Source organism: Delphinapterus leucas, chromosome 20 (genome assembly GCF_059928025.1).
Source record: "Delphinapterus leucas isolate spDelLeu-1000000601 "Yukka" chromosome 20, BTC_Dleu_Yukka2, whole genome shotgun sequence".
Taxonomy (NCBI): Eukaryota; Metazoa; Chordata; class Mammalia; order Artiodactyla; family Monodontidae; genus Delphinapterus; species Delphinapterus leucas.
The window spans coordinates 59,317,613-59,330,381 of NC_143148.1; the positions used below are offsets into that span (position 1 = coordinate 59,317,613).

Sequence of the window (12,769 nt, forward strand, 5' to 3'; positions counted from 1 at the left end):
CTGCCTTTCCTGCTCCCCACCTCTCCAGCGAGCTCGATTTCCCCCATTAAAACCTGGGGGTGACCCCACAGAGCTTTCACAGAGCTTGTTACAACAAAGGTAAATGGGGTGTCTGGGGCCTCATCCTCACCCACACAATCCAGTCGCCGGGGAGCTTTTTAAAAACACCATTCCGGGCTTCCCTGGTGGCGCAGTGGTTGAGAGTCCGCCTGCCGATGCAGGGGACACGGGTTCATGCCCCGGTCCGAGAAGATCCCACATGCTGTGGAGCGGCTGGGCCCGTGAGCCATGGCCGCTGAGCCTGCGCGTCCGGAGCCTGTGCTCCGCAACGGGAGAGGCCACAAGAGTGAGAGGCCCGCGTACCGCAAAAAAAATATCCTCAACAAAATACTAGCAAACAGAATCCAACAACACATTAAAAGTATCATATACCATGATCAAGTGGAAATTATCCCAGGGATGCAAGGATTCTTCAATATACGCAAACCAATCAACATGATGCACCATATTAACAAATTGAAGGAGAAAAACCATACGATCATCTCAATAGATGCAGAAAAAGCTTTTGACAAAATTCAACACCCATTTATGATAAAAACTCTCCAGAAAGTGGGCATAGAGGGAACCTACCTCAACATAATAAAGGCCATATATGACAAACCCACAGCAAACATCATTCTCAATGGTGAAAAGCTGAAAGCATTTCCTCTAAGATCAGGAACGAGACAAGGATGCCCCCTTTCACCACTATTATTCAACATAGTTTTGGAAGTCCTAGCCACAGCAATCAGAGAAGAAAAAGATATAAGAGGAATACAAATTGGAAAAGAAGAAGTAAAACTGTCACTGTTTGCAGATGACATGATACTATATAGAGAGAGTCCTAAAGATGCCACCAGAAAACTACTAGAGCTAATCAATGAATCTGGTAAAGTTGCAGGATACAAAATTAATGCACAGAAATCTCTTGCATTCCTATACAGTAACAATGAAAGATCAGAAAGAGAAATTAAGGAAACAATCCCATTCACCATTGCAACAAAAAGAATAAAATACCTAGGAATAAACCTACCTAAGGAGGTAAAAGACCCATACTCAGAAAACTATAAGACACTGATGAAAGAAATCAAAGATGACACAAACAGATGGAGAGATATACCATGTTCTTGGATTGGAAGAATCAATATTGTGAAAATGTCTATACTACCCAAAGCAATCTACAGATTCAATGCAACCCCTATCAAATTACCAATGGCATTTTTTACAGAACTAGAACAAAAAAAACTTAAAATTTGTATGGAGCCTCAAAAGACCCCGAATAGCCAAAGCAATCTTGAGGGAAAAAAACGGAGCTGGAGGGATCAGACTCCCTGACTTCAGACTATACTACAAAGCTACAGTAATCAAGACAATATGGTACTGGCACAATTATAGATAACAAATATAGATCAGTGGAACAGGATAGAAAGCCGAGAGATAAACCCACACACACATGGTCACCTTATCTTTGATAAGGGAGGCAAGGATATACAATGGAAAAAAGACTGTCTCTTCAGTAAGTGGTGCTGGGAAAACTGGACAGCTACATGTAAAAGAATGAAATTAGAACACTCCCTAGCATCATACACAAAAATAAACTCAAAATGGATTAAAGACCTAAATGTAAGACTGGACACTATAAAACACAGGAAGAACACCCTTTGACATAAATCACAGCAAGATATTTTTTGACCCACCCCCTAGAGTAATGGAAATAAAAATAAACAAATGGGACCTAATGAAACTTCAAAGCTTTTGCACAGCAAAGGAAACCATAAACAAGACGAAAAGACAATCCTCAGAATGGGAGAAAATATTTGCAAACGACTCAACAGACAAAGGATTAATCTCCAAAATATATAACCAGCTTACACAGCTCAGAATTAAAAAAATGAACAACCCCATCAAAAAATGGGCAGAAGGGACTTCCCTGGTGGCGCAGTGGTTGGGAGTCTGCCTGCCAATGCAGGGAACATGGGTTTGAGCCCTGGTGCGGGAGGACCCCACATGCCACGGAGCAACTAAGCCCGTGTGCCACGACTCCTGAGCCTGCGCTCTAGAGCCCACGAGCCACAACTACTGAGCCCACTTGCCACAACTACTGGAGCCCATGTGCCTAGAGCCCATGCTCTGCAACAAGAGAAGCCACCACTATGAGAAGCCCGTGCACCACAACGAAGAGTAGCCCCCACTTGCCACAACTAGAAAAAGCCTGTGCACAGCAAGACCCAATGCAGCCAAAAATCAATCAATCCATCAATCAATTAATTAATTTTTAAAAATGGGCAGAAGACCTAAACAAACATTTCTCCAAAGGAAACATACAGATGGTCAAGAGGCACATGAAAAGCTGGTCAACATCACTAATTATTATTTCTCTAATTATTAGAGAAATGCAAATCAACACTACAATGAGGTATCACCTCACACCAGTTAGAATGGGCATCATCAGAAAATCTACAAACAACAAATGCTGGAGAGGGTGTGGAGAAAAGGGAACCCTCCTGCACTGCTGGTGGGAATGTAAACTGATACAGCCACTATGGAGAACAGTATGGAGGTTCCTTAAAAAACTAAAAATAGAATTACCATATGATCCAGCAATCCCGCCTCTGGGCATATACCCAGAGAAAACCATAATTCAAAAAGACACTTGCACCCCAATGTTCGTTGCAGCACTATTTACAATAGCCAGGTCATGGAAGCAACCTAAATGCCCATCAACAGAGGAATGGATAAAAAAGATGTGGTACATATATACAATGGAATATTACTCAGCCATTAAAAGCAACAAAATTGGACACGGATGGACCTAGAGACTGTCATACAGAGTGAAGAAAGAGAAAAACAAATATCGTATATTAACGCATATATGTGGAATCTACAAAAATGGTACAGACGAACCGGTTTGCAAGGCAGAAACAGAGACACAGAAGTAGAGAACAAACGTATGGACACCAAGTGGGGAAAGCGGGGGAGGGTGGTGGTGGTATGATGAATTGGGAGATTGGGATTGACATGTATACACTAATATGTATAAAATAGAGAACTAATAGGAACCTGCTGTATAAAAAAATAATAAAATAAGGAAAATAAAATTCAAAAAAAAGAAAAAAGAAAGAAAATTCAGTCCCTCAATTGCACTGAACACAGTTCAAGTGCACAATGGCCATGTGTGTCCAAGGGCTGCCCTGGAGGACGGTGGAGTTCTAGAACATTCCACCATCAGAGAGAGTGTCCACATCCTGATCCCGTGACCTGTGGATGTGTGGCCTCACACGGCAAAGGGACTTTGCAGGTATGATTAAGTTAAGCATTTCGAGATGGGAAATGATCCTGGCATCTGGGGGGCCCAGTATCCTCAGAGGGTCCTTATGAGAGGGAGGCAAGAGGGCCCTAATTCGTGGCCCTTTGTTCTGGCGGTTGCAGGCAACTCCCTATGGGCTAAAGCCCACTTCACTTGAGACTCAAGGCTGGCTACATTTTCCCAAAAGACAAGAAACAATTTGGGCTCCAAACCCAACTTTAAAATGTCTCTTTCCCTCCTGGATCCCACGGGTCTGCAGCGGTTGTAGTCACCCACCCACCTAGTGCTCTGCTCCAGCTGGGGCAGCTGTGCTCAAACCAGTCACCAATGCACCCAAACTCTCTTGTTTGACTCTGTGTCCCATGTAAGCCGACATTAAAGCTTGTTGTGCTGCGTTTGGTCAGCATTGTCATTTGATGGGCAGTGGTGAGCAGTTGTACTTTTCCAGGAAAAACGTGTATAAGGAAGTTTCGGATTGCTTTCTCTGTAGTAGGTGCCAGGACATTGAATAGCCCAAAGCCAGACAGTAAATTGTTGATACGACAGGAAGTTCTGTGATTGGAAAAAAAAAACTATAAACCTCTGTCAAAATAAACCACATCCGTAATATAGGGTCCCTTTGGTCTTAGATCTTTTTTGTGGACTATAATAATTCTGTTTATTCTTTATCTCCCCAAAAGAAATGGAGTTTATCACTGTACCTTGGTAGGCACATGAGTATTTGCTTTCTTTTCTGGGCTGTTTTTTCCGTGTTTTTCTGACAGTCAGGTAATGTTGGAAGATGACGTGATTGTTTGCAGAGCTGCATCTGTACCGGAGGGGAATGTGTTTAATGCTGTGAAAATAAAAATACCATAATCAATTAGGATATTATTCAGCCTTAAAAGGGGAGGAAATTCTGACACCTGCTAGCACATGGATGAAACCTGAGGACATTATGCTCAGTGAAATAAGCCCGTCACAAAAAGACAAATACTGCCTGGTTCCTAGAGCAGTCAAAATCTTAAGAGACAGAAAGTAGGATGGTAGATGCCAAGGATTGGGGGCGGGGGGAGGAAATGGGGTGTTAGTGTTTAATGGGGACAGTTTAAGGTGAGAAGGTTCTGGAGGCGGATGGTGTGGATGGTATCAACACAGTGTGAATGCACTTTATACCACTGAGCTGTGGTTAAGATGGTAATTTTATGTTATGTGTATTTTACCACAATTAAAAAGACCCCGCAGTGAGAAACCATTACACTCCGCCCCCGCAGAATGACCACAGTTAAATGGTAGCATGTCCTGAGCAGCCACTTTGGAAAACTCCTTGGCCACCAGCCAAGAAAGCAGAAGCCTCTGGAAGCTGGAAAAGGCAAGGAAACAGATTCTCCCCTGGAGAGTGACTCCGGAAGGAAGCAGCCCTGCTGACACCTTGAATTTGGATTTCTGGCCTCCAGACTGTGATTCAATAAATTTCTGTTGTTTTAAGCCCCCCAGTTTGTGGCTGTTATGGGCTGAATTGTGTCCCCCTCCCCAATTCACATGTTGAAGCTCAAAGCCCCCACTGTGGCTGTCTTTGGAAATGGGGTTTTTAGGAAGTAATTAAGGTTAAGTGAGGTCATAAGGGTGGGGTCCTAATCCAATAGGTTTGGTGGTCTTATAAGAAGGGGAAGGGAGCGAACTCTCTCTGTGCACCAAAAAAGGGCCACTCAAGGACACAGCAAAAAGCCAAGACCCTCCCAGAACCCAGCTGTGCTGGCACCTGGTCTCAGACTTCCAGTCTCAGAACTGTGGGAAGGAAGATACATTCTGCTGTTTCCCCCCCACCCCCAGTTTGTGGTCATTTTACAGCAGCCCCCGGACACTGATACACCAGGAATTTGGAATTGGGAAGAAAAGACGTTAGTCCCAGTCTGTGTTGCCAGGGCGTGGCTGTCTGGAGAGAGGACACCATGGACCTGAGAGAGGGCTGGGTGGATGACCCCAGTCAGTGGAGCTCACTTGGCCCCTAAGTTCTGTGCACTGCTGTGGGTCCCTTGAGATAGTCTGTGTCCCAGATTTCCATTCCCTATTGCGCTTAAGCTTCTTCTTTTTTTATTTATTTTTTTATTTTTATTTATTTATTTTTTGTGGTACTCAGGCCTCTCACTGCTGTGGCCTCTCCCGCTGCGGAGCACAGGCTCAGGACACGCAGGCCCAGTGGCCATGGCTCACAGGCCCAGCCGCTCCGCGGCATGTGGGATCTTCCCGGACTGGGGCACGAACCCGCGTCCCCTGCATCGGCAGGCGGACTCCCAACCACTGCGCCACCAGGGAAGTCCAAGCTTCTTCTTTTTTTAAAAAAAAAAATATTTATTTATTTTGGCTGCACCAGGTCTTAGTTGCGGCACTCAGGATCTTTGCTTTGGCATGTGGGATCTTTAGTTGTGGCAGGCAGACAGACTCTTAGTGCAGCATGCATGTGGGATCTAGTTCCCCGACCAGGGATCGAACCCAGGCCCCCTGTATTGGGAGCGTGGAGTCTTACCCACTGGACCACAGAGGGATTCCTGCTTAAGCTTCTTTGAAGTGATTCTTTTCCTTGCAACTGCAAAGTACACTGACTAAAACTGCGACCTCTTTCTCCATTTTTAATTTCAGAGGTTACATATGATCAGAACACGAAGCCTGGGAAACAATACTTTCTCCTGTTAAAGTCAGGTCCACCCGTTAGCTTGGATGTAGTGAATTTAGGATCCTGCACCGTCTTCAGTGGCTGGAAGGATGAACGGACCTCCCGCTTCATCAGGGGCTGAAGTGGGCGGTAGTTGTTCACCATCGTCTTCTCTTCTTCACCAAGTGCAGTAAACATGAGTGAGCGAAACGCGGCCAGCTGGAACGGAGAGCAAGCAGAGTAATCTGGCTGCAGCTAGGGTGTGAACCAGCTCCCATGTCCCTTGTGTCGTGTGTGGTCCCCTTGCATCCCTGAATCAGGGATGGCCCTGTATGACCAATGCAACATGGTGGAGGTGACCCCAATCTGGGTCAGAAAAGGCATGGCAGCTTCCACCTTGGCCTCCTGGACCACCTGCTCTGGGGAAGGCAGCCGCCGTGCTGCAATGACTCACAAGCAGCCCTCTGGAGAGGCCCACATGGAGAGCAACTGAGGCTCCCAGCCAACAGCCAGTACAACTTGCTGGCCACGTTGGGAATGAATCCTCCAGCCCCAGCTTTCAAATAACTGCAGCTGACATCTGACTGCAACTCCACAAGAGATATATCCTCAGCCAGAACCACCTGAATTCTGACCCACAGCAACCCTGGGAGATAATAAATGATTATTGTTTTACTAAGCCATTAAATTTTGGAGCTATTTGTTACACAGCAATAGATAACTAGTTTATATACTATAAATGCTAATGTAACATTTGATTCACTTTGCACTCCAGGAACTAAGAGACCATTTTTTATGTATCATCACATCTGTTCTCAGAATATACTATGTGCTCTGTGAGAATAGCTTTCACGCTTAATTAAACACAGAACTGGGATTATATCTGCATAGTGACCACCTATTGAGCAAGTCAGGTCTGCATGGTTGAGGCAGAGCCCCCTGGAGTTGTGTAGGGTGTGGAGCATGCTCTTCCAGACACTCAAGCATGGTGTGCCCACTCGTGTGCACCTGTTTTCACCACTTGTTGACTCTCAGAAAAGCCTGCTTGGCAGGCCTGTCCCTGCCGTCCAGGGGGTGCACACACTACCTCCCCAGCCCCCTGGGAGGGTTGGGGGCTCTGCTCTGGATTTTGGTGTAATACTCACCCACCACTCTGCCTTAAAACTATTGACTTACGTTTCTATTTTCCTGCTGGGTAGCAGTGCACAGAGACTATGGTCACTGCTCTGTCACCCCTCCATCCCTCCTGCTCGCCCACCCTCTCCTGCTACAACATCTGACATCTAATAAGTGTTTATTATGCGTTTGTTGAGTGACAGAGGGGTCTTGGTGACAAGAGCCATTTTCTTTTCTTTTTTTTTATTAAATTAATGTTTTTTTTAAGTCTTTTAAAAAATTAATTAATTTTTATTTTTGGCTGCATTGGGTCTTCGTTGTTGTACACGGGCTTTCTCTAGTTGCAGTAAGTGGGGGCTACTCTTCCTTGCAGTGCGTGGGCTTCTCATGGCGGTGGCTTCTCTTGTGGTGGAGCATGAGCTCTAGGCGTGTGGGCTTCAGAAGTTGTGGCAAACGGGCTCAGTAGTTGTGGCTCGCGGGCTGTAGAGCGCAGGCTCAGTAGTTGCTCCGGGGCATGTGGGATCTTCCCGGACCAGGGCTGGAACCCGTGTCCCCTGCATTGGCAGGCGGATTCTTAACCACTGTGCCACCAGGGAAGTCCCAGCAAGGGACATTTTCAACCACGTCTGTAACAGTTCTGGTTTGGGGGAAAGGTGGGTGATGTGCACCCACATTCCACCTTCAGCCTTTCAAAACAAATAGCATCATCCCATGACTTTATTTTATTTTTTAAATTTATTTATTTTATTTATTTATTTTTGGCTGCATTGGGTCTTCGTTGCTGCACGCAGGTTTTCTCTAGTTGAGGTGCGTGGGCTTCTCATTGTGGTGGTTTCTCTTGTTGTGGAGCACAGGCTCTAGGCGCATGGGCTTCAGTAGTTGTGGCTCGCAGGCTCTAGAGTGCAGGCTCAGGAGCTGTGGCGCACGGGCCTAGCTGCTCCATGGCATGTGGGATCATCCCAGACCAGGGCTCTAACCCATGTCCCCGGCATTGGCAGGCGGATTCTTAACCACTGTGCCACTAGGGAAGCCCCATCCCATGACTTTAAAATTAGAGGCTGTGGACTTCCCTGGTGGCACAGTGGTTGGAAATCTGCCTGCCAATGCAGGGGACACAGGTTTGAGCCCTGGTCTGGGAGGATCCCACATGCTGTGGAGCAGCTAGGCCCGTGCGCCACAACTACTGAGCCTGCGTGCCACAACTACTGAGGCCCACACGCCTAGAGCCCATGCCCCGCAACAAGAGAAGCCACTGTAATGAGAAGCCCGTGCACCGCAACAAAGAGTAGCCCCACTCACCGCAACTAAAGAAAGCCCGCGCGCAGCAACAAGGACCCAATGCAGCCAAAAATAAATAAATAAAACAGAGAAATTCATTTTAAAAAATAAAATAAAATAAAATTAGAGGCTGTTTCACAGAACTGAAAGGCTGGAAGGACTTCCAAGGACTCATCAAGAGCCCTCAGAAAACATAGAGCTGAAGGTGAGGTGATGAATGCTGCTGTGATCGATTAGAAATGTCTGTCCCGGGCAGAGGATGGGACAGTGGAGCATGCTTGCTGCATATCTGTCATCCCTAAACTGTGCCCTAGACAGACTTTCTCTAGATTCTGGAGATTTCCAGAGAAAAAGATACTTTAACTTTTTAAAAAGTATATAAGTAATATCTACTTATTTTAGAAAAAATAGAATATTTAAATAAGGATGAGAAAGAAAATAAGAACCACTGCAGATCTGTGACCATAGGACAACCAGGATTAACTTTTAGGTGCACATCTGTGTGACAGCTTAGGGCATTGCTCAGCAAATAGACACTCACCTCCTCCCTGCCCCACTGGCGTTGGCCTGGCCATCATAACTTGCTTTGACCAACAGGATGTGAGCGGGTGTGATGCAAGCAGATGCTGTAAACGTGCATGTGCAGTTTGGCTTGTCTTTTGCATTTCTGTCACGAGCCATGAAATCCAGCCCTGGGTGGCCACTGGTCCAAGAAGCATGAGAGACACTGGACCCAACCCAACCCCTAACGATGGCCTAAAACAGATTCTCCCAGCTCCCAGGGACCCTTGAGCAGGAAAATAAATGCTTATTATTAGTCATTGAGTTTTGGGGTGGTTTGTTACACAGCATTTTGTAGCAATAGCTGACTAATACAATCCTTCTGGAATTTTCTCTGGGCACTTATAGTTCCATAACTTCTTAGCACAGCATGAGAGAAAACCCTCTGCGGTCTTGATTTCCTACTGCTCTATCAGCCAAAGAAGGAGAACAGGCTCTAAAAGCTTCTCTTCTCCCTCAGTGACCCCACTTCTTTCACGGCTCTCCAGCATTCATCTATGACATCCCTTTCTTGGTTAATTTATTCATCTAAAGCACCCACGGAGGTCCCAATATGGGCAAGGACCCATGTCCCAATTATGTCACTTCTGTTCTTTAAAGTCGCTTTACCCCAACGAAGACCAAAGAGCAAGTACTGGCCTCGTCCAAGCATTTTTCATCGGGGAGACTCTCCATGCCTGAGGCTGACCACTAAGATTAGAAGGTGCTGAACATAACTGTCCCGCCTCAGTTCCCTCCCTTCACCCCGCCTTCCCTCCCTGTCTCTCTGTGTCTCTGTCTCTTTCTATCTCTGTCTCTCTGATTCTCTCTGTCTCTGTCTCCCTGTTTCTCTCTGTCTCTGTCTCCCTCTCACCACCAATATCTCAAGGTCAGAAGAAGACCTGTGATATGGGGAACTTCTGCTCACTCCCCAAGAGCTCCTGTTTCAACTGGAAGATTCTCCTTGTGCAGGAACATCTATAAGGTACCAAAGCACGAAACTCTAGGATGCTTGTTCACACTATCTTGGTGAAGCCACCAAACCGGAGGGATTCCCGTGCAGTTCTGTGCGCTGGATACAGGCGCCACTCACCTGGTCCTGAGCCACCTCAGTGGGCTTCTTGTGGATGATCCAGGTGACCGACTCAGCGAGCGGAGGCGTGGTCAGGGAGCCTGGATACGTCCAGTAGTCCCGGCAGGCGGGCAGCAGGCAGGAGGGCTGGAAGGGGCCCAGGGCCGCCCGCGCGTCCTGGGGGAGGAGACCGCAGGCTCTCAGGTGGGTGGAGGAGGCCGGGGAAGGGGTCACCACGCTTGGCTTTATCTCAGTGATGTGGCCTGGAGAAGAGCATGTCTCCGAGATAAAGGCTGTGGTCGCGGTTGTCACATTTGGAAACCGTAACAAGAGAATGTGGCCCTTCCACGCTGAGCAGGGATGCCCACCACAGGCTTGTAGTTTTTCTTTTAAGGCTACTCACTTTTGTATACCTTGGCTGTGAAAATATCACACTTTTAAAAGCTGACGTCAAATAACGTACACAGCATACAATTTACCATTTCAACCATTTAAAAATGTACAGTTCAGTGGTGTTAAGTACCTTCACATTGCTGTGCAACCATCACCACATCCGTCTCCAGAATCTTCTCATCTTCCCAAACTGAGACTCTGTCCCCGTTAAATACCAGCTCCCCATCTCCTCCCCCCGGCCCCCAGCACCCGCCCTTCTACTTTCTGTCTGTATGAATCTAACTCCTCTAGGGACCTCGTATAAATGGAATAATACAGGATTTGTCCTTTTGTGACTGGCGTATCTCACTCAGCACAATATCCTCAAGGTCCATCCATGTTGTAGCCTATGTCAGAATTTCCCCCCTTTTTAAGACTGAGTAATATTCCACCGTGTGAATGGACCACATTTAGTTTATCCATCATCCATCGATGGACACTTGGGTGGCTTCCACCTCTTGGCTGTTGTGAATAAAGCTGCTATGAACATGGGTGTACAAACATCTCTTCGAGACCCTGCTTTTAATGATTTGGGGGATATACCCAGAAGTAGAAATGCTGGATCCCATGGTAATTCTATGTTTGATTTTTTGAGGGACCACCAGACTGTTTTCTATAGCGGCTGCACCAGAAAACATTACACTTTTAAGACAGCTGATCCTCTCTTTGGCAGACCTCCCCAGCGTGAGAGCCATGGCAATTACAAACGCGCAGGGGGACGCCCTGCACTGGCCGAATTCCCTGACTCGTGCCAGAATTTTCCTTCTCATCAGCGAGGGGTGGGATTGATGGACTGAGTCAGCCCAGCTCTCCAGGCTGCTCCGTCAGCACGTGTCCTGCTTCGGAGCCTCATGTTCAGAATCCATGTTTGCTTGGTTTCCATGCTCTAGAGAAGCACAGGGAGAAACCTGCCTCTCAGTTCCTAATGACCCTGATGGGGTCCCACCATCACTCACTCACTCAGAGCTATTCTTGAGCACCCACAGTAAACCCGACTCTATCTTAGGTGCTGGGGCTACAGGAGAGACAAACTACCCACTTTCGTGGAACTCACTTTTACTGGAGGAGAGCAGACGGCACCCGGAACAAATAAGTAGAACATCTAGTAGTTTACACAGCGATAAATGTGATGGGGAAAAATAAGGTAGGACAGTGAAGTAAGAGATGTGGGGAGTATAGGCTGGTGTTTTAGGAGGGGTGGCCCTGAAGGCCTCCCTGAGAAGGTGACGTCTGAACAAAGACACGGAGGAGGTGAAGGGGAGGAGATTTCTTTGAGGCAATGGCCAGTGCAAAGGCCCCGAGGCAGGGTCTGGCCTGATAGGCTGGGGGATCAGCAGAGAGGCCGCAGGGCTGGAATGAGCACGAGACGCAGAAGTGATTAAAAGAGATGCGGGGGGTTCCCTGGTGGCGCACTGGTTGAGAATCCACCTGCCAATGCAGGAGACACGGGTTCGAGCCCTGGTCCGGGAAGATCCCACATGCTGCGGAGCAACTAGGCCCGTGCGCCACAACTACTGAGCCTGCTCTCTAGAGCCCGTGAGCCACAACTACTGAGCCCATGTACCACAACTACGGAAGCCTGCACACCTAGAGCCCGTGCCTCACAACAAGAGAAGCCACTGCAATGAGAGGCCCGCGCACCGGAATGAAGAGTAGCCCCCTCTCGCCACAACTAGAGAAAACCCAGGCACAGCAACAAAGACCCAACACAGCCAAAAAATAAATAATAAATAAATAAATTTATTTTTTTAAAAAAAGAGAGAGATGGGAGGGGGGAGGGGGGGACACCCTGCTTCTGCCCAGGGCTGGGGACCCCCGAAGAAACGCACCGGCAGAGGCAGGGGCTGGGGGGCTGCTCTCTGGATGCTGTGGACAGAAAGCAGGGCCTCTTGGCTGGTCTCTGCCTCGTTGGAAGCAAAGCTCCTGGAGAGCTTCTGCTCAGAGGGGAAAGGCTCAGAGAGGTCCCTTGGGTTGACGGGCCCAGGACGGGGTCTCCACCCGGCCCCCCATGAAGTGAGCGAGCCGAAAGGCTGACGGGGCAGCCCTGGGAGAAGCAGGACACCAACCAGTGCCCAGCCGGACCGGAGCCTGAACCAGGGGCCCAGCCGCATGCGGGGCAAGCTGGGAGACAGTCAGCACGAGGCACCTGTTCTCGGGTTCCCGAGGAAGGAGGCTCCCTGCTGCTGGGTGCCCCTCCCCCCGGCACTCAAAGGCAAAAGCAAGGAGCCACTGACGGCTTGTCCCCGGTCACTGACTCACCACTCAGCCACGGGGAGGTGGTGTTTAATCTTCTGGCAGCTGGAAGGGGGTAAACTGACTCTCTGCTAGATGGTCGCCAAGCACCTTGTGCCGG

General features: G+C 47.9%; 1 protein-coding gene across 1 annotated transcript in view; it reads right to left on the reverse strand.

Moving 5' to 3' along the window:
• Positions 1-5,412: 5,412 nt before the first annotated feature.
• The window catches only part of CA5A (carbonic anhydrase 5A), a 28,143-nt gene continuing 20,786 nt past the window's right edge, over positions 5,413-12,769 (reverse strand). Inside the window, exons 6-7 of the mRNA XM_022582962.2 lie at positions 10,006-10,161; positions 5,413-6,197 (exon numbers count right to left, since the gene is read on the reverse strand). Of these exons, the coding sequence (XP_022438670.2) occupies positions 5,979-6,197; positions 10,006-10,161 (375 nt within the window). The 3' untranslated portion in view covers positions 5,413-5,978. The remainder of the gene's footprint in view (positions 6,198-10,005; positions 10,162-12,769) is intronic.